Below are 22473 nucleotides of genomic sequence, written 5' to 3'. Positions count from 1 at the left end.
ACTCCTTAACTCTTTCAAAGACAACCCCATGGAAGAAAACCTCTTACTTTACAGATTCAAGGAAAATTAAGCTACTAGTTTCCAACCCACATACACTTGTGCCTGAGAACTTTTCTGAAAGCTCTTGCATCTTGATAATCTCTTATGTTCATTTCTTTATTCTTGAACCCATTTGTCCATTTATTCATCAAACATTGAGTAGTTTGATTATGCAAGTTTCTGTAGAATACACAAAAATGTGTAAAACATAATTGGTGAGCAGATAGTCTTAACAGGTGAGATAAATCATAATGCTTAGGTAATACTAATGTAGTAAAGAAATTGAGAAGGGCTAAAGAAGAGGTAAAGATAAATTGCTTTGGGACTTCAAAGAAACAGAAATTATTCTTGCCTGGCCAGGCAGGGAGATAGAGAGGAACTGGCAAGATTATGTGGTAGATTTTGGATTATAGAAAATTCATGCTTTTTGGAGTAGTTCTTGAGAGATGGATAGATTTTAGATATGTGGAGATATTAGGTACGGTGTGCTATGTCTGGCTCTTTATTTGAAAGACAATTGAGTACTACTGTGTGCCAGGCCTAGCCATGGGCGCTTCATGGAATTTATTGGGAAAGATAGACTCTGAATAAGTTGTTTTCTAATTAATTGTCATATTTGTTGATTCTGTTAGCATATTTGAGTGGCTACTAAATGCTGTTCTCAACTCAGAATACAGCAGTGAATAGAATAGATAGCTCTATGTTCATGAAACCTATATTCTAGAGAGCTTTCCAGATAGAAGGATAGCAAGTGAAAAAGCCCTAAGATGGAAGGTTGTAGTATTGTGGGAAGAGCAAGAAGGTCTCTAGTTTTGGAGCGTTATTTGCCAAAGAAGAAATTGTAGAACGTGAAGATAGAAAAATAGATATGAATAGTCTTGATACGGCCTTGTGGCATGGCATTAGAAGGAGGTTGGGAAGTGGTTATGGGAGAATGACATGATCTGATTTGTGTTTTAAAAGGATTGCTCTCAGGAGGCTGAGGCAGGAGAATCGCTTGAACCTGGGAGGGGGAAGTTGCAGTGAGCTGAGATCACGCCACTGCACTCCAGCCTGGGCGACAGAGTGAGACTCTGTCTAAAAAAAAAAAAAAAAAAAGATTGCTCTAACTTTATTGGCCCCAAATGGAAATCAATAGATCAGTTATTGCAGTAATTCATCATAATGCATTTTGATCAGTGGGTTCAGGTATTGCCTCTCTCATCCATTCATTATAAAACTCTGGTCCACCCATTAGAAAGGCTGTTTGGGTTTGTGTAGTAACAGTGGAAATGGCAAGAAGATACATTTAAAGGAAGGGCCTCTAGGCTCTTCTGATGGATTGAATATGGGGAATGAGAGGGAAAGAGTCAAGGGTAGTGCCATGGTTTAGGGCTGGAGGAACTGGATGAAAGATTATGTCATCTGTTGAGAGAGCTGTGCTGGGTGAGGAGCAGGCTCTAGTGGGGATCAAGGGTTCTCTTGTTTGGGACGTCATCTAGACAATCAGATATAAGTCTGAAGATGAGGGGAAAGATAGACACTTAACTTTGGGAGTTAGTAGCATGTAGAGAGAGATTTAAAGCCAAGAGATTGCATGAAATCACCTAAGGAGTGAGTATGGATGGGTCAGTCATTTCATCCATAAATACTTCGGGTATCCCCCAAAGTTAGAGATTTTTGAAAGACAGTCACAGCAGTGTTCATTGTCTAATCAGTATTTACATTCCTCTGATTTTCTCTCTCCTCCTTTTTTTTTCCCCCTTTCTTTTCTTTTTTAAAAATACAGGCCTGGGCATGGTGGCTCACACCTGTAATTTCAGCACTTTGGGAGACAAAGGTGGGTGGATTGCTTGAGCTCAGGAGTTCGAGACCAGCCTGGGCAATTTGACAAAACTCCATCTCTACCAAAAATAAAAAAATTAGCCAGGCATGGCGGTGCACGCCTGTAGTCCCAGCTAGTTGGGAGGCTGAAGTGGGAGGATCTCTTGAGGCAGAGGTTGCAGTGAGCCGAGATAGTGCTATTGCACTCCAGTGTAGGTAATGGAGCACAACTCTGTCTCAAAAAAATAAATAAATAAAATAAAATACAGTTAGTTAAAATCAGGATTCAAATAAAGCCTACAAAATTGTCTTTTGTTGATATGTAACAAATATTTTAATTTATAGGCTTACCCTTTTTTCTTGCAATTTATTTATTGGCAAAACTGGGTTATTTGTCCTATAGAATTTCTCACATGCTGAATATGATTAAGTGTGCATGGTAGTGTTTTCTGTTCCATTTTCTGTATTGGATCAGGTTTAATTTTGGGGAAAAACTGCTTCATAGGTGGTGATGTTTTCTTCCTGTATAGTGAATCAGGAAGCACTTAGGTTGTTTCTCTTTTTAAAATATGCATATTGATCAGTAGGTTCAGGTATTGCCTCTCTCATCCATTCATTATAAAACTCTGGTTCACGCATTATAAAACATCCATCCATTATTATTGCCTCTCTGGTCTATCCATTATAAAATGTTCATCCATTATAAAACTTCCTCTTCATCAACTTATGACTTACTGGTTTTAGCAATCATTGATGATCATTACCTGAATCCATTATTTCAGTAAGGATGGCAAAATGGTGATACAGAAAGCCTTTTTTTTTTCCCTTTCCCTAATTTAATTAGGTAAAACTCTTCTATAAAGAAAAACTTTACCTCATCAATTACTTGGTTACCTTGAGGTACAGTTTGTACAGACCAGGTAGAATAAATGCATAGAATTCTCCATAGTTGACCAGCGAGAGCCCCTTTATGATATTTCCTGTGTCCTTTAGATAAGACCCTAGTAGCCATTGATAGCTGTCTTGTTTTCCCAGTATGACAAGAGGTTCCAGGATTGTCTTGTCCATTTCCTGCTTCAGATTTGAATTAACCATTTCTCTAAGGTATCCCATACCCTTACTTTTAACCAGTATGCAATATGGAATGGTTAGAGAGTACATAGGTTTTGAGTCCTGTGATCTCATGATGATCTTTTTCCCCTATACCTTTTGTTCTTTTCTTATGTGTCTTAGGATAATAACACATAATAAAATGCTTTAAGGAAGTAACATATTGGCCGGGCGTGGTGGCTCACACCTGTAATCCCAGCACTTTGGGAGGCCAAGGTGGGCGGATCACGAGGTCAAGAGATCGAGACCATCCTGGCCAACATGGTGAAACCCCATCTCTACTAAAAACACACAAAAAATTAGCCGGGTGTGGTGGCACACGCCTGTGGTCCTAGCTAGTCGGGAGGCTGAAGCGGAAGAATCGCTTGAGCCCAGGAGGCGGAGGTTGCGTGAGCTGAGATTGTACCACTGCACTCCAGCCTGGTAACAGAGCAAGATTCTGTCTCAAAAAAAAAAACAAAAACAAAACAAAACAAAACAAAAAAAAAAAAAAAAAAAGTAACATATTAATTTATATTTTAATTGCACAGTTTTGAATGACTTAATTTATTAATCCTGTTACCTCAGATGTCTCCAAACCTTGGGTCATGGACTGGTCTGTTAGAAACTGGGCCACACAACAGGAGGTGAGCAGTGGCCAAGCGAGCATTCCTGCCTGAGCTCTGCCTCCGGCCAGATCAGCAGGGGCATTAGATTCTCATAGGAGGATGACCTCTATTGTGAGATGCTTGATGATCTGAGATGGAGCAGTTTCATCCCAAAACAGCCCCCCACACCTCTGGTCTGTGGAAAAATTGTCTTCCACAAAGCTAGTCCCTAGTGCTGAGAAGGTTGGGGACTGCTGCATTGTAGCTTTATTTATTTATTTATTTATTTATTTGGTTTAGTAAGTCAAAAGTGAATTTAGAACCTAAAACACTAATTTTTTAGTATAGTTAATTTAAACCATGAAGATTATCACAAAGTCAGATCTAGGTTAGTTTTTGAATATGCCCTACAGTTAAGCTTGCTGTACTCTGGTTATTGCTTTCCACTGATCTTCTGTATTAGTCCATTTTCATGCCCAAGACTGGGCAATTTACAAAATAAAGAAGTTTAATGGACTCACAGTTCCACGTGACTGGGGAGGTCTTCCAGTCATGGCCAAAGGTGAAAGGCATGTTTCACATGGTAGCTTACAAGAGAAGAGAACTTGTTCAGGGAAACTCCCCTTTATAAAACCATCAGATCACGTGAGACTTGTTCACTATCACAAGAACAGCATGGGAAAGACATGCCTCATGATTTAATTACCTCATACCAGCTTCCTCCCATGACATGTGGGAATTGTGGGAGCTGCAATTCAAGATGAGATTTGGGTAGGGGCTCAGCCAAACCATGTCACCTTCTCTTTCCATTCTCTTCTTAAACTTTGTATGCGTGAGCCAAAGAATAATTATTAAGTAGGCAGGCATAATCATGCTTATTACAGTCTATACTCCTCCCATACATATTCATACATGCAGAGAAAGACCTTTTACTGTAAGAAAGTTCAGCCTGCAGATTGTATAACAAAGTCAGAATTCTGATTCCTGTGATAGTTTCTCTGTGGTTGGTGGGAACCAAATCCTTTGTGAAGCCATTAGTGATGGAAATAAATATATAATAGAAACTAAAGGCCTGAGCCCTTTGCATAATGTCTTCCTTTTTTTTCTTTTCTTTTTTAGTCTTGCTCTGCTGCTCAGGCTGGAATGCAGTGGCAGTGATCTCAGCTCACTGCAACCTTTGCCCCCTAGGCTCAAGTGATTCTCTTGCTTAAGTCTCCTGAGTAGCTGGGATTATAGGCGTGCGCCACCATACCCAGCTAATTTTCGTATTTTTAATAGAGACAGCGTTTCATCCTGTTGGCCAGGCTGGTCTTGAGCTCCTGACTTCAAGTGATCTCCCAACTTGGCCTCCCAAAGTGCTGGGATTACAGGCATGAGCCACTGTGCCTAGCCCATAAGGTCTTTCTAGGAGACTGCCTTTTACCTACTAGTCCAACTGTAGCATGTCAATTTTCTTTTACCACTTGCTTAGAACTCCTCTCTCTGAGATAAAGTATGTGTGGGAATGATACAGGAAAAACCAGCAGAGCAGAGATTGTACTGTAGCCACCATGCTTTAGACATAGGTTGTACCCCTGCGCCTTCTGCCTGTGCTTGGGCTGCTCTGACAGTACCCAAGGTTGTATTAGTTCTTTGAGGATAGTCAGGGGCAGATGTTTCTAAATATTTCTGAATGTGCCAGGCACATTTGAAGAAATTGAATGAATTTGTTGATTTGAGTGATACCAAATTCTTTTTCTTCCATAACTTGCCAATATATTTTCTAATTTTTGAATGATCTTCTTTGGGTCAGTTATGAAAATAAGACTTATGTGGTAAAGCAGAAGAGCAGACAGGAGAGCTCATTTTTAATTGTACAGACTGAGTATTCCTTACCCAAAATAAGAAATTCTTATCCAAAATAATGTCCTTTTTGGGACCAGAAGTGTTTTTGGGTTTTGGATGTTTTCCAGGTTTTGGAATATTTACATTATACCAGTTGAGCATCCTAAATCCTAAAATCTGAAATCTGAAATGCTCCACTGAGCCTGTCTTTTGAGTATCATGCTGATGCTCAAAAAGTTCCAGATTTTAGACCATTTGGATTTTCAGATTAGGGATGTTGAACCTGTGTGTCAGTGCCCTAGCTATAGCTTCACTCACATGAGCTCTTGCAGGAAGGGGCCTGAGGGAATCTTTTTGGAGATTACTGGCCTAGCCAGTAGAAATTTTTTGCAGTTTTAAAAAGAGGGAGACGTGTCTGTTCTAACTTCTCATGGACAGATGAATGGACACATCAATGTATGAAGCTGGCAAGAGTCAAAACACAGCAAAAAAAAAAATTTTTTTTTTTATTAAATGTACTTAGGGATTGGGAACCAAGTTTTTAAAAAAATTCCTTAAACTTTTGCTCAAAAGTTTGAGCGCAATTTTGCTCAAAAGAATAAAGCATTGTTTACAAGTTTTTCTGTTAACTATGTTTTTATGGAGTCAATTTTCACAAATCGAGGATATATTCTGATGTTTATTCTGATCGTTAATATCTTTGTAATATTTTACTTTGATTTTCTGAGTGGATATTATAATATTAATTGTCTAGGGATGGTTATGTTAATTGAACCTACTGCATTAAAATGTTTTAGGAAAGATTTAATAACTTTTTCTTTCTTGTATAAGGTGAGCTCTTTCACTAAGCGTGATCTTTGTGTGACTTTTAATTAGAACATTAGACCTATCAAATTTAACATATGGTGAAACTGCTAGAGCTCACTCACTTCATTCAGGTCTCTCCTCAAATGCTGCTGCTTCTAAGCAATATTCCCTAACCACCCTTCTGATAAACTAACCACATTCTCTCTATTATTCTCTCATTTACTTAATCAACTTTCTCATTTTTTCAATATATTTAATGGCGTTTCTCAGTAGTCGACTTTTGATTGTGTTCAGTGTTCTGTCCTTGGCACCTATAACAATTTCTGGCACCATGAAAGGGACTCCATAATGACTTGTTGAATGAGTAAATTGTTCACCATTTGTCTCCCCACTAGGATGTAGGACTCATGACTGTGCCTGGCACGAGGTGGGCATTCCAACATTTGTTTGAAAGAATAAAAGGAATGTTTACAAGTAGTGATCAAATTCATTTTTTATATTTATATATACATGTGTGATCATTTAAGTTTTATATGTTTAAATTGCACATAGATATCTCATCTAGAAATAGATTCTTAAAAAGGATGTGGCATTCAGGTACCATCCAGAACCTACAAAATCTGCTGCTTTTTTGCTAATGTTGGATGGGCAGATTTACGTGTAGGGTCACAATTTTTTTCAGTGACTCAGTAACACCTGGTTGTTTTCATATAGTGCCCATAGACATCAGAGTGCTGTATGTGACAAACTCATGAAATGGATTAGTATCTGGATTGGTTTTTTATTTTATTTTTAAATTTTTTAGAGATAGAATATCTGTTTATCACCTAGGCTGGAGTGCTGTGGCATGATCATAGCTCACTGTAACTCCTAAGCTCAATTGATATTCCCACATCAGCCTCCCAAGTAGCTAGGACTACAGGCGCCACCTGTATGCCTGGTTGATTTTTAAATTTTTTGTAGAGACAAGGTCTCAATATGTTACCCAGGCTGGTCTTAAAGTCCTGCCTTGGCCTCCCATAGTGCTGAGATTACAGGTGTGAGTTATTGCACCTGGCCTGGATTTTTTTTCCTCTACTTGATTCATTAGTATTGTAGTGTAAATGTCCATCAGTGTATGTATTTTACATATTGATTTCAGGTCACAAAATGGGGAGTTAAAGCTTATTTATTTTTGGAGACAGGGTCTCGCTTTGTTGCCTAGGCTGTAGGCACAATCTCAACTCACTGCAACCTGTGCCTACTGGGCTCAAGTAATCCTCCCACCTCGACCTCTCGAGTAAAGCCTTATATTTTTATGAGAACGTTTTATAAACTCTTGTTCACACTTAATTTTGTTTTTCTTCCACTTCATCTTGTGTTCTTGTGGTTTCCTTTGGGAACACTGTGGCATACTTTGTTGAGTTCTTTTTATCATTCCCTAACTTACTAATTGTTCCTATATGGTGAACCTTTATGAAGCAACATGATACTGCTTCTGGTGTTCAGGGCCTTTGGGGAGAGGTGATGAAAATGTAGCTCAGAAATATGAGAAGTGGATAAGGCATTAATTTGGGGCATCCTGAAGAGCTGAGTGTCTTCCTGTCTTTGCTGGATTGATTATGTGCATTAGGTGGTCTGTGCTTTTGGAAAATAAAGATTCTTTTTTGAACTACATGAAGAGTGTCCAATACAATTAACTTCTGAATATGCGGCTTCTTCCTTAGAAAAGAAAAATTTGCTTTTTTTTTTTTCTCCCAGTGATTTAGCAGAATTTTTCTATTTTCTTCAGGTAGTAAAACCAGAGAGCAATGATAAAGAAACAGAAGGTACCTGTGAATCAGATCTCCCTGAGGAGCTCTGTGGACACCATCTCCCACAGCAGTCCCTGAAAAACTGTAATGACAGTCCTGATGTCATTATAGAGGCGCAGTTTGATGGCAGCGACTCAGAAGATGGACATGGCATCACACAAAATGTGCTGGTTGATGGTGTTAAGAAACTCTCAGTTTGTGTTTCTGAAAAAGGTGAGTACTAGACTATCGTCTGACTTTTTTTTTTTAAGTACACTGATTAAATATTGGAATTCTCTCCCTGCTACAGAGTAAATAACACAATGCAGTTGATATAGTCCTAATTTTTGACCTGTGGCAGCTTTTAGACAAGGGGATCTTTGACAGGTTTAGCTGCTGGTTGTGAAAGAGGGGATGAAAGTGCTACCAGCGGTTTGTGTGGGCAGTAGTTGCAGTTGTCACATTCCTAATAGGCTTGAGCTGTGTTGCTGGTTAACCTTGATATCTCTTGTGATAAACCCAATCCTCTGGCTGATGTGAACAGAATTAAACTGGTATGTAACATTCTTATGAAAAAGCACTTTATTTTACTCTGTTTTACTTTAAATATCTTTTAAAAGTATTTTTGTCATTTCTGGTGGCATGGATCACCCAAAATTTTATAAACAGATAGCCTCAGAAAGTATTTTGATTCTAAGCCTTTTAAAAAGCCAGTCTTGTTTTCTCTAATTGAAATATAAGCCATGGGTCCTCTGGATGCAGGAAAAAAGCAATTGTAAACACATGAGAGCTGTGACCATGGACCCTACCTGACCACATTCTAGGAGACTTAAGGGAAAGTATTAAGTATAATTTGAATATTTCAACATGAGATCTCAAAGAGATTCTATATAGAAGGAGTATATTTTCTAGCCAAATTGAATTTTATGTATACTGTTAATGGAAACCAACCAACTCTGACCTGACCAGACTGACTAGATAATGAGCTTTGTTATCAAGAAGTTGTTTCTGGCACAGTTCCCACAAAAGGCTAGGAGAAATGCCAGAAGATGACTAAAGGAAGATGTTCAGCAGACAACTTGTTTAGGGACTGGTGAGCATATGTCCCTACAGTGTAAACAAAGCAGAACGCATTTTCAGGAAATGACTGCAGAAGGATGACTCTGTTTTTCTCCATTGCTGATGAAGTAGTGATCTGGAAAAGAAAGCATTTTTTGACAGAATGTGTCCTTTTTGGTGTTAATACTCCTCATTCAGAATGACTTTCCAACTTTGAAATTCTTCTTGACTGAAGAAGCTACTACTTCCTCTGTCAAGTACTACTTTGGGCCCTGCCGGGTATCACTGACTTCAGAGTACCCAAGTTCCTTTTGTTTCGGGACATGCTTAGATAACTAGTGGTTTCACTGTTCAGAGCTCAGCCAGTTTGTTTTGGATGCTATTCCTTGACATTTCATTCTTGCGATTTTTCTACTTTCTTTTGTTTAAAAATAGTTGAATACTGCGACCGTCTTCTTAAAGTAAATGTGTATTATCATAATCACATCAGTACTATGAGTCATGTATTTTCAGTGAGAAGAGTGGCAAATAATCAGTACTCTAAGTAGCCAAATCCTTCATTAACAAGATCAGCAAGGAAGAGAGATATTTAGAGAATAAAGACAGGCAAAGGAACACTTTAAAGCATATTGAGTATTTGGCTTAAAACTACTTTGTGGAAACCCAGCTGTGGTGATAGGCTTGGCCGATCTCAGCAGCCTCTTTTCCTCTGGGCTCCAAGTGAAGGGATAAGACACATTGATCTCTCATTAGTGGTTGGTACAAATACAAGGACAAGGAAATACTGATGGATAGAATTAACAGCAGAATTGATGCCTGGGTTGGATGCTAACAGTTCACTTTGTTAGCATCCAACCCAGAGTTTTGGGAAACTCTGATGCTATACCTCCTCTTGATTCACCTCTATTGCAATTCTCCCTCTACATCCCTTTTGAGACAGGGTCTCACTTTTTTCACCCAGGCTGGAGTGTAGTGGTGTGATCATAGCTCACTGCAGCCTTGACCTCCTGGGCTCAGTCAATCTTCCTGCCTCAGCCTCCTGAGTAGCTGGGACTACAGGTGTGCACCACTACACCCAGATAATTGGTTGTTGTTACTGTTTTTTTTAATAGAGACAGGGTCTCTATTAAAAAATAGAAACCATGGCTAGTCTTGAACTCCTGGCCTCAAGTGATGCTCCTGCTTTGGCCTCCCAAAACACTGGGATTACAGGTGTGAGCCATCATGCCTAGCCCTTCCCTCTTTCTTAGAAATAAATATCATTGAGTATATTACAAGCCCACCGTATGCATGTTTCTTTCCTTATTCTTTTTGCATCCTTCCTAGCCCACTGTTATTTATATTACTTCGTTAGTAGCCCTAACTGAGGGAACAGCCTTAATCCTTCCCTCAGTATCTGGTACAGATTTCTGTTTCCTGCTAGCCTCTAAATAGAGAGTTTGTGAAACCACATGGCTGTTTCTCATTTCTTGCCCTCTTGATATTTAGGAAAATTACAATTTGCTCTTTTAGAAATCACAGCATTTTTAAGGATATTTCAACCAGCTTCTCTTACTTGGGATAATAAAAAAAATCTGGTTACTGTTAGGATGTTAGTACTTTTTGCACTATTTAGGGTTTTGAAATTTGTTATTGAAACAAACCATAACCTTAAAAATGTCATGAACTTTTCCTAAGACTTCTAGAAAGGCTCTTTGCTTTGTGTTGTACTTGCAAGTGGATGATTAATCCTAGTTCATGCTTGTGTTCAAAAGTGTTTTTTGTTTGTTTTTGCTTTAGTATTGCATGTGTATTTATAGCATATACCTGTTTGCTGAGGAAATAGTTATATCTTTGTGACAACTACCAGTTTCTCTGGTAAGAGAGCAATTGCTTCCATTGTCTGTAGCAAGTGCCTATCATTGCATTAAGAGAAACATCTCTGGGCATCTTAGACACTCATATGGTAGTTTTTTTGAGGTTGATGGCACAGGTCTGTATTATCCTCAGCCCCTGAGAGAGAGTGAGCCAAAGATGTGGGCCCCTTTTAGAGGTCCAGTCCCCACAGCCCCTTGAGATTGAGCTTTTACCACTTTACAAGCAGTAGCTTTGTTGTTAGCATAGAAACTTCGCATTTGTGTGGAGGTTAGGGACAACCAATTAAAATTTTCTTGGTATCAAATGCATAAATGGCTTTAAAATGTTTGGCTGGGTACACCTGTAATTCTAGCTACTCAGGGAACTCACTTGAGCCTAGAAGATTGAGACTGGCTGGGGCAACATAGTGAGACCCAGTCTCAAAAAAAAAAAAAAAAAAAAAAAAGTTTGGATAACAGTTGGCATGGTTAGCAAACTCCAAAGGGTAGAAATAATCATGGTTAAATGATACAGTAGTTCTGTTTCATCACCAGGAATTTTAAGAACAGTTTTGGCCTCTGAATCTTGGTGATGGTGACCTAATCAGGCTGTGATGTACATTTCCTGCTTCGTATCCCAGGAGGGTCTTCCAGAGATGTTTTTTAGTTTTCTGGTTTAGAGACAAGCCTCTGCCTGTACCCTGATGAGTGAGCATGGGTTTAAAGTGTAGATGTAATGACTCTTTTACTTCTATCTCCTGGTCAACTTCAGCTGTTTCTGAAGAGGAAAATCTACATGGAGTCCTTAATTCCCTCTGAGAGTTGTCTGTCTGTTACATCTGGGGCCTGCTCAAGTCACCTTTGGGAGCCATGAAGACCCCATTTTTCCCACTTAAGATTGATCTCCTTCCAAGACAATCCCTTTCAGTGCTGAGGTTTAAATACTCTTTCCTTGAATAAAAAGTAACTGTACTCACCTTCTGCTGAGAAAATCAGACGCATATGATTATTCCTATGACACTTGGGGTTACTGAAACTCCAGGAACCCTTTCTCAGGTTTGGCAACCCTTCTTTTTTCTCAGCATGCATTTCTTCTTTTCCCTATATATATATAGCTCTTCACTGTATATAATGATGATTAATATAACTAGAAGACCATGTTTGCTTCAGAAATTATATTTAAAATTAAATATATAGCAATTTCTCATCAACCACAATTTTGGCACAGTGTTTTGTGCCAAGCCTTAAAAATCTGATTTAAAAAAACAAAGTGAAGCCTTGTCCAGACCTGTGTTAAACAGAAAGATAACAGTGGGAATTTTTTTTTTTTTAATTTTTAAATCTTTAATTGTGGGTACATAGTAGGTATATATATTTATGGGGTACATGAGATGTTTTGATAAGGTCATGCAATGTATAATAATCTCATCAGGGTAAATGGGTTATCCCTCACCTCAAGCATTTATCCTTTGTGTTTCATACAATCTGATTGTGCTCTTTTAGTTATTTTTAAATATACAATTAAATTTTTAAAATTACTATAGTCACACTGTTGTGCTAGGAATTAGTAGGTCTTATTCATTCTTTATAACTACTTTTTTTGCATTCATTAACCATTGCCACTTCTCCCTACTTACTACCCTTCCCACCCTCTGATAGTCATCCTTCTACTATCTATCTCCATAGTTCAATTGTTTCAGTTTCTTTTTTTAAAATTTATTTATTGTACTTTAGATTCTGGGGTACATGTACAGATCATGCAAGATTGTTGCATAGGTACATTCATGGTTTGTTGCCACCATCCCCCCATCACCTATACCTGACATTTCTCCCCACGTTGTCCCTCCCCTACCCTCCCTCCTGCCATCCCTCCCATAGCTATTGAGATCCCAGTTTGTGATGCTCCCCTCTTTTTGTCCAAGTGTTCTCATTGTTCAACACCTGCCTATGAATGAGAACATGCAGTGTTTGATTTTCTGTTCTTATGTCAGTTTGCTGAGAATGATGGTTTCCAGGTTCATCCACGTCCCTACAAAGGCCACAGACTCATCACTCTGCATAGTATTCCATGGTGTATGTGTACCACATTTTCTTTGTCCAGTCTATCACTGATGGGCATTTGGTTTGGTTCCAGGTCAGTGCCACGATGAACATACGTGTTCATGTGTCTTTACAATAGAACAATTTATAGTCCTTTGGGTATACACCCAGTAATGGGATTGCTGGGTCAAATGGAATTTCTATTTCTAGATCCTTGAGGAATCGCCACACTGTCTTCCACAATGGTTGAACTAATTTACACTCTCACCAACAGTGTAAACATGATCCCACTTCTCCACATCCTCTCCAGCATCTGTTGTCTCCAGATTTTTTAATGATTGCCAGTCTAACTGGCGTGAGATGGTATCTCAATGTGGCTTTGATTTGCAAATTGTTTCAGTTTTTAGCTCTCACAGATAAATGAGAACATATGAAGTTTGTCTTTCTGTGCCTGACTACTTCAATTAACATAATGACCTCCAGTTCCATCCATGTTGTTGCAAATGACAGGATCACATTCTTTTGTTTTTTTATGGCTGAATAGTACTCCATCGTGTACATCTGCCACATTTTATTTACCCATTTGTCTGTTGATCGACATATAGGTTGTTTCCAAATCTTGGCTATTATGAATAGTGCTGTGATAAACATGGGAGTGCAGATACCCCTTCAATATGCTGTTTTACTTTCTTTTGGATATATATGTAGGAATGGGGTTGCTATGTATATATCCAGTTTTATTTCTAGTTTGAGGAACTTCCAAACTGTTCTCCATACTGGGTTTACTAATTTACATTCTCACCAACAGTGTATGAGGGTTCCATTTTCTCCACATCCTTACCAACATTTGTTATTGCCTATCTTTTAGATAAAGCCATTTGAACTGGGGTGAGATGATATCTGATTGTAGTTTTGACTTGCATTTCTCTCATGGTCACTGATGCTGAGCACTTTTCCATAAACTTGTCTGCCATTTGTCTGTCTTCTTTGCTCAATTAGTCTTTGCCCAGTTCAGTGTCATGGAGAGTTTCTCCAGTATTTTATTTTTGTAGTTTAATAGTTTGAGGTCTTAAAGTCTTTAATACATTTTGATTTGATTTTCTGTGTGACAAAAGATAGGCGTCTACTCTCATTCTTCTGCATATGGATATCCAGTTTTTTCAGCACCATTTATTGAAGAGACTGTCTTTTCCCTAGTGTATGTTATTGGTTCCTTTGTTGAAAATGAGTTCACTGTGGATGTATGGATTTACTCCTGGGTTCTCTACTCTGTTCCACTGGTCTATGTATCTTTTTTTAATGCCAGTACCATGCCATTTTGGTTACTATAGCTCTGTAGTATAATTTGAAGTCTAGCAATGTGATTCCTCCAGTTTTGTTCCTTTTGCTTGGGACAGCTTTGACTATTTTGGATCTTTTTGATTTTTTTATAAACGTTAGGGTTTCTTTTTTTTTTTTTTTTTTCTATGGATAATGTCATTGGTATTTGTTAGGGACTGAATTGAATCTGTAGATTGCTTTGGTATGGACATTTTAACAATATTGATTCTTCCCATCCATTAACTTGAAATATCTTTAAATATTTTTGTGCCCTCTTTAATGTCATTCATAAATGTTTTATAGTTTTCATTGTAGAGATCTTTCATTTCTTTGTTTAATTTTGAGGTATTTAATTTTATTTGTAGCTATTGTAAATGAGATTACTTTCTTTTTCAGATTGTTTGCTGTTAACATAAGGAAATGCTACTGATTTTTGTGTGTTGATTTTATATCCTGAAAGTTTACTGAATTTTCAGTTCTGATAGTTTTTTGGTGAAGTCTTTAGGGTTTTCCAAATATAAGATCATATCATCTGCAAGCAAGGATAATTTGACTTCTTCCTTTCCAGTTTGGGTGCCTTTTCTTTCTTTCTCTTGTCTGGTTGCTCTAGCTAGGACTTCCAGTACTATGTTGAATAACAGTAATGACAGTGGGTATCCTGGTTGTGTTCCAGACCTTAGAAGAAAGGCTTTTAATTTTTCCCCATTCAGTATGATATTAGCTGTGGGTCTGTCATATATGGCTTTTATTATGCTGAGATATGTTCCTTCTGTACCCAGTTTTTTGAGGGTTTTTTTTTTTTTTGAGATGGAGTCTTGCTCTGTCACCAGGCTGGAGTGCAGTGGCACAATCTCGGCTCACTGCAACCTCTGCCTTCTAGGTTCAAGCGATTCTTCCACCTCAGCCTCCTGAGTAGCTGGGACTACAGGCACATGCCACCACACCCAGCAAATTTTTTTTATATTTTTAGTAGAGACGAAGTTTCACTATGTTGGCCAGGATGGTCTCGAGCTCTTGACCTCATGATCCACCTGCCTTAGCCTCCCAAAGTGCTGGGATTACAGGCATGAGCCACCGCACCCAGCCTCTAGGGTTTTTATCATGAATGGATCTTAAGTTTTATCAGGTATTTTTTCAGTATCAATTGAAATGATCATATGAAAATTAAATTAAAATTTTCATTCTTCATTCTGTTGTTATGATGTATCACATTGATTGATTTGCATATGTTGAACCATGCTTGCATCCCTGGGATAAATCTCACTTGCTCACGATGAATGATCCTTTCAGTGTGTTGTTGATTTTATTTGCTAGTATTTTGTTGAGGATTTTTGCATTAATATTCGTCAGTGATATTGGCCTGTAGGTTTTTTTTTAATATATGTCTTTGTCTGACTTTTGTGTCAGGGTAATATTGGCCCTATATAATGAGTTTGGAGAAGTATTCCCTCCTCCTCCTTTGTTTTTCAGAATAGTTTGAGTAGGATTGGTATTAATTTTTCTTTAAATGTTTGGTAGAATTCAACAGTAAAGCCATCAGGTCCTGAGTTTTCTTTGTAGGAAAACTTTTTATTACAGCTTCAATCTTGTTATTGGTCTGTTATATTTGTTATTGGTCTGTTCAGGTTTTGGATTTCTTCATGGTTCAATCTTGGTAGGTTATATGTTTCTATCAATTTCTTCTACATTTTCCAATTTTTTGGTATATAGTTTCTCATAGTGTCCACTAATGATCTTTTGCATTTCTGCAGTATCAGTTGTAGTGATTTTATTTTCATCTCTAATTTTATTTACTTGGGTCTTCTCTTTTCTTAGCCTGGCTAAAGATTTGTCAATTTTGTTTAACTTTTCTGAAAACCATCTTTTTGTTTCATTGATCTTTTGGATTGTTTTCTTCATTTCAATTTCATTTATTTCTGCTCTGACCTTTATTATTTCTTCTACTAATTTTGGGTTTGGTTTGTTATTGCTTTTCTAGTTCTTTAAGATACATTGTTAGGTGGTTTATTTGAAGTTTTTCTTTTTTTGATGTAAGCACAGCTTTTGTTGTATCCCATAGATTTTGATATGCTGTGTTTCCATTATCATTTGTTTCAGCACATTTAAAATTTTTTTATTAACCCACTGGTCATTCAGCATTTTTTTTTCTTTTTCTTAACACTAGAACCTGGATCAGCATGTTTTTAGATTTTCATGTATTTGAATGGTTTCCAAAATTCCTCTTGTTATTGATGTCTAATTTTGTTCCATTGTGGTCAGAGAAAATACTTGATATTATTTCTGAGTTTTTTTTTTGAGTGTTTTGAGGCTTGTTTTGTGACCTAACATATGGTCTGTCTTTGAGAATGATCCATATGCTAAGGAAAATAATGTGTATTCTGCAGCCATTGGGTGAAATATTCTGTGAATATTTATTAGGGCTATTTTGATCTATAGTGCAAATTAAGTCAGGTGTTTCTTTGTTGTTTTTCTGTCCAGGAGATCTGTCAAATGCTGAAAGTGGGGTGTTGAAATCTCCAGCTGTTGGCCAGGCATGGTAGCTCATGCCTGTAATCCCAGCACTTTGGGAGACCAAGGCAGCCAGGAGTTTGAGACCAGCCTGGCCAACATGGCAAAACCCTGTCTCTACTAAAAATACAAAAATTAGCCAGGCATGGTGGTGCCCACCTATAATCCCAGCTACTGAGGAGGCAGAGGTGGGAGGGTCGCTTGAATCCAGGAGGCAGAGGCTGCAGGGAGCCAAGATTATGCCACTGCACTCCAGCCTGGGTGGCAGAGCAAGACTCCATCTCAAAAAAACAGACAAACAAACAAACAAAAAACAAAAGGAAGAAAGCTCCAGCTGTTATTGTATTGGGGTCTATCATTCTCTCTTTAGCTCTAATAATATTTGCTTTATATATCTGGGCACTCCAGTGTTGGGTGCATATGTATTTAAGATTGTTATACCTTCTTGCCGGATTGACCCCTTTATCATTATATAGTGACCTTCTTTTTCTCTTCTTATAGTTTTTGCTTTGAAATCTATTTTATCTGATATTAGTATAGGTACTTCTCCTCTTTTTTGGTTTCCATTGGCTTGGACTGTCTTTTTCTATCTCTTTCTTTTCAGTTGATGTGTGTCTTAATAGGTGAAGTATGTTTCTTATAGGCAGCAGATCATTGGGTCTTGTTTTTTCATCCATTCAGCCACTCTGTGTCTTTTTATTGGAAAGTTTAGTCCTTTACATTCAATGTTATCATTGATAAGTAAGGACTTATTCCTGCCATTTTGTTACTTGTTTTCTGGTTGTGTTTGGTCTTCTCTTCTTTCCATCTTCTTCTTTTAGTAAAGGTGATTTTCTCTGGTAATATGACATGATTATTGCTTTTAATTTTTTGTGTATTTGTTGTATGTTTTTTGATTTGAGGTTACAATCAGTATTGCAGATGCTATCCTGTAATCCATTATTTGAAGGTTTAGCAGCTTACTACTGTTTTCATAAATAAATACATAAGCAAAATGAAAACTGATAAAAACTCTACACTTAAATTTCATCCCCTCACTTTTAAAGTTTTTGTTGTTTCTATTCACATCTTACAATAATGCCTATGTTTTGAAAAGTTGTTATGGTTATTATTTTTAATTGGTTCATCTTTTAATCTTTCTTTTTAAAAGAAAGATTATACACCAGAGTTCCATGAAGTGTTAGAATATTTCTGTGTACTTACTCTTGTCAGTGAGTTTTGTACCTTCAGATGATTTTTTTTATTGCTCATTAATGTTCTTTTCTTTCTTTCTTTTCTTTTTTTTTTTTTGAGACAGAGTCTTGCTCTGTTGCCAGGCACCAGGCTGGAGCGCAGTGGCGCGATCTCGGCTCACTGCAACCTCCGCCTCCTGGGTTCAAGCAATTCTCCCACCTCAGCCTTTTAAGTAGCTGGGACTACAGATGCGTGCCACCATGCCCAGCTAATTTTTTTGTATTTTAGTAGAGATGGGGTTTCACCATGTTGGCCAGTATGGTCTCCATCTCTTGACCTCATGATCCGCCCCCCTTGGCCTCCCAAAGTGCTGGGATTACAGGCATGAGCCACCACACCCAGCCTATTCTTTTCTTTCTAATTGAAGTACTCCCTTTAGCATTTCTTATAGGACAAATCTGGCGTTGATGAAGTCCTTCAGATTTTGTTTGTCTGAAAAAGTCTTTATTTCTCTTTTATGTTTGAAGGATATTTTCACCAGATATACTACTCTATGGTAAAAGTATTTTTTCTTCAGCACTAAACATGCCACTGTGAGGTTTCCACTGGAAAATCTGTTGCCAGATGTGTTGGAGCTCCATTTTATGTTACTTTTTTCTTTTCTTGTGTTTTCTTTTCTTTCTTTTTCTCTCTCTCTCTCTCTCTCTCTTTCTTTTTTTTTTTCTTTCTTTCTTTCCTTTTTTGGCTGCTTTTAGGATCCTTTCTTTATCCTTGACCTTTAGGAGTTTGATTATTAAATGCCTTGAGGTAGTTTTCTTTTAGTTAAATCTGCTTGGTGTTCTATAACCTTCTTGTACTTGGATATTATCTTTCTCTACATTTTGGAAGTTGTCTGTTATGATTTCTTTGATTAAATTTTCTATCCATATGTCTTTCTTTGCCTCCTCTTTAAAGCCAATTACCCTTAGGTTTGCCCTTTTGAGTTTGTTTTCTAGATCTTGTAGGAATGCGTCATTCTTTTTTATTCTTTTTTCTCTTGTCTCCTATGAGTATTTTCAAATAACTCGTTTTCAGGCTCACTAATTCTTTGTTCTGCTTGATCAATTTTGCTATTAAAAGACTCTCAATGTGTTCTTTAGTATGTCAGTTTCATTTTCACCTCCAGATTTTCTGATTCTTTTTAATCATTTCAGTCTCTTTGTTAATTGTCTGATATAATTCTGAGTTCCTTCTCTATTATCTTGAATTTCTCTGAGTTTCCTCAAAACAACTATTTTGAATTTTCTGTCTGAAAGGTCACATATCTCTGTTTTTTCAGGATTGGTCCTTAGTGCCTTATTTAGTTTGTTCAATGAGGTTATGTTTTCCCAGATGGTGTTGATGCTTGTAGATGTTCATTGGTGTCTGAACATTGAAGAGTTAGGTATTTATTGCAGTGTTTGTAGTCCAGACTTATTTGTATCTGCCCTTTTTGGGAAGGCTTTCCAGGTATTTGAAAGGATTTGGGTGTTGTAATCCAAGTCATATCTGCATTAGGCATTACCCCAAGCCCAGTAACATTGTGGTTCTTGCAAACTTGTAGAGGTCCCACCTTGGTGGTCTTGGATAAAATCTGAAATAACTCTCTGGATTACCAGGCAGACTCTTGTTCTCTTCCCTTACTTTCTCACAAACAAACAGTCTCTCTCTCTCTCTCTGTCTTTCTCTCTCTCTCTCTGGTCTCTCTGTCTCTCTCTCTGTGCTGAGCCATCTGGAGCTGTGAGTGGGCTGACCCAAGTACCTCTGTGGCCATTATCACTGGGACTGTGTTGGATCAGACCTGAAACCAGTACAGCACTGGGTCTCATGCAAGGCCCACTGTAACCACAACCCAAAAACCTGTCCTGCTGCTGAGCTGGCTCTCAAACCAAAGGATGCAGTCCTCCTTCTCACCCTTCCATTCCCTTTCCATAGGCAGATGAACCTCACCCTGTGGCTGCCACCACCGCAGACCCACGGGGAGTCCTGCCAGGCTTTCACCAATGTTCACTTAAGGCCCAAGGGCTCTTCAGTCAACTTGTGGTGATGAATATTGCTAGGCCTGGGACTTACCCTTCAAAGTGGTGGGCTCCCCTCTGGCCCAGGGCAGGTCTAGAAGTGATGCTATGTAAGAGCCAAGGCCTAGAATCAGGGACCCCAAGATCCTGCCTGGTCCTCTACTCCCAAGGCTGAGCTGATACCTAAGGTGCAAGACAAAGTCCTCCTTTTTTTTTCTCTGCTTTTCTCAGGCAGATGGAGTCTCTCACGATAGCCACCACAGTTGAGAATACGCTGTGTCTCGCCTTAAGCCAGCATGTCTCAGAGTCTTACCCAGGGCCTATGGTGTGCTACCTGGGTATCACAGCTGGTTATTCAGTGTCGAATAGTTCTTTAATTTACCAGGTGATAAGTCCTACCATGACTGGGTCATTCCCTTCAAGGGAACAAGTTCTCTTCTGGCCTAGGGTATGCCTAAAAATGTCATCAGTGGAAATTTTTGCTTCCCTGTCTTTTAGCCTGGGTGAACAATGTAGTCAACTAGGTAATAGATGGTCAGGACCCAAATCCTATGCTAGACCAGACATTCTTCCCTAAGAAGTTTGCAGAAGAAATATGCACAGAGGATAAAACAAGGCAGAGGAACAGTTCTTTCTTTACTAACTGAAGCTTCCATCCAAGCCAGAATGATTGTAGTATACACTCCTACTAGCAATGTGTGAGGCTCCTTGTATCTCCTCATCTCTGACACCAGTTAGGATTATCCAGCTTTCTAAATTTTTTTTTTTTTGAGACAGTCTGCTCTGTCATCCAGGCTGGAGTGAGGTGGCACCGTCCTGGCTTACTTTAACCTCCGCCTCCTGGGTTCAAGCAGTCTCCTGCCTCAGCCTTCTGAGTAGCTGGGACTATAGGCGCGCACCACCATAATTTTTGTATTTTTAGTAGAGACAGGGTTTCACTGTGCTGGGGCCTCCCAGAGTGCTGGGATTACAGGTGAGCCACTGTGCCCGGCCCAGCTTTCTAATTTTTATAGTATAGATTAAGTTCTATAAATTTCTTTTTTATATTATTTGCCCATTGTTCCATCAGGGTTACCGTTCTCTTCTTGATTTGTAGGAATTTCTTATCTTCTATGTAATCCCTTTTCTAGTGTCAGTTTTACAAATATCTTCTCTCATTTTGTCATTTAGTCATTTGCCTATTAACTTTGTGTGGTATCTTTCATAGAACAAACCTTTTTAATTTTAATGCAGTAAAATTTATCATACACTTTATGGGTTTTTAAGTTTTCCCGTCTCTAGGTCACAAAGATATTCTCCTTTGTAATCTTTTATTAAGTTTGCAGTTTTGCCTTTTGCTAAACTTTATTGATTCAGATTATCATCTGGTTTCTCTGTGCTAAGTCTATGAACCAAATACATGATTGGATTCACTTAGGTGATATTAGTGTAGTATTTTTTTTTTTTTTTTTTTTGCCTTTTTTGGGGGAGGGTGGGGACAGAGTCTTGCTCTATTGCCCAGGCTAGAGTATAGTGATGCCATCTTGGCTCACTGTATTCTCTGCCTCCCAGGTTCAAGTGATTCTCCTGCCTCAGCCTCCCAAGCAGCCGGGATTACAGATGTACACCATCACACCCAGCTAATTTTTGTAATTTTAGTACAGATGGGGTTTTGCCATGTTGTCCAGTCTGGTTTTGAACTCCTGGCCTCAAGTGATCTGCGTGCCTCAGCCTCCCGAAATGCTGGGATTACAGGCATGAGCCACCGTGCCTGGCCAAGTGTAGTATTTTTTGTATCATGTTAAAATGGATCTTTAATTTTTTTGTCATTCAGTTTTTTAGAATCAAGATTATAATAATCTAATGAAATGTCTTGGTTAGTTTCTGAGAGTTTCCTATTTTTCTAGAACAGCTTGTATAAAACAGGAATGAACCCTTGCAATTTGGTAGAACTCATTGTGAAATTGTTTGTACCTGTTGTTTTTCTGGAGGCAAGATCTTTGCTGTTTTAATCCTTTTATATTAATTGGTCTGTTCAGATTCTTTATCAATTCTTGTGCCAATTTTGGCATAATTTAATGGGACTTTCTCCATTCAAATTTATTAGCATGTAGATATCCCTAATGTTCTTTATATTCTCTTTATATTCTCCTTTGTGTCTGTACTTTTGTATTCCTTTTCATTCTATATTTTAATTATTTGAATCTTCTTTTTTTTCTTTGATAACTATTGCTCACCAAGGGTCTATCTTATTAATTTTTTTAAAGAACAGTTTCAGTTATGTTATTTCTCTCTCTCTTTTTTTTTTTTTTGGAGACAGAGTCTTGCTCTGTTGTCTAGGCTGGAGTGCAGTGGTGTGATGATCTCGGCTCACTGCAACCTCTGCCTCCACCTCTGCCTCCTGGATCCTGCCTCAGCCTCTTGACTAGCTAGTATTACAGGCTCCTGCCACCATGCCTGGCTAAGTTTTGTATTTTATTTTATTTTTTTTAGTGGAGATGAGGTTTCACTGTGTTGGCCAGGCTGGTCTTGAACTCCTGACCTCAGGTGATCCACACATTTCAGCCTTGCAAAGTGCTGG

The 22473-nt window shown here is 38.3% G+C and overlaps 1 protein-coding gene across 2 annotated transcripts in view; it reads left to right on the top strand.

Moving 5' to 3' along the window:
• DIS3L2 (DIS3 like 3'-5' exoribonuclease 2) overlaps positions 1-22473 on the top strand; it is a 385644-nt gene that overhangs the window by 123483 nt on the left and 239688 nt on the right. For both annotated transcript variants that reach the window (XM_032277907.1, XM_032277908.1), the window contains exon 6: positions 7942-8176. In XM_032277907.1, coding sequence (XP_032133798.1) covers positions 7942-8176 — 235 coding nt within the window. The remainder of the gene's footprint in view (positions 1-7941; positions 8177-22473) is intronic.

Source organism: Sapajus apella, unplaced genomic scaffold, assembly GCF_009761245.1.
Source record: "Sapajus apella isolate SASKATOON/1434 unplaced genomic scaffold, GSC_monkey_1.0 scaffold10, whole genome shotgun sequence".
Lineage (NCBI taxonomy): Eukaryota > Metazoa > Chordata > Mammalia > Primates > Cebidae > Sapajus > Sapajus apella.
Note: the sequence above shows the minus strand (reverse complement) of the source record. Positions and strands in the feature narration are given on the sequence as shown.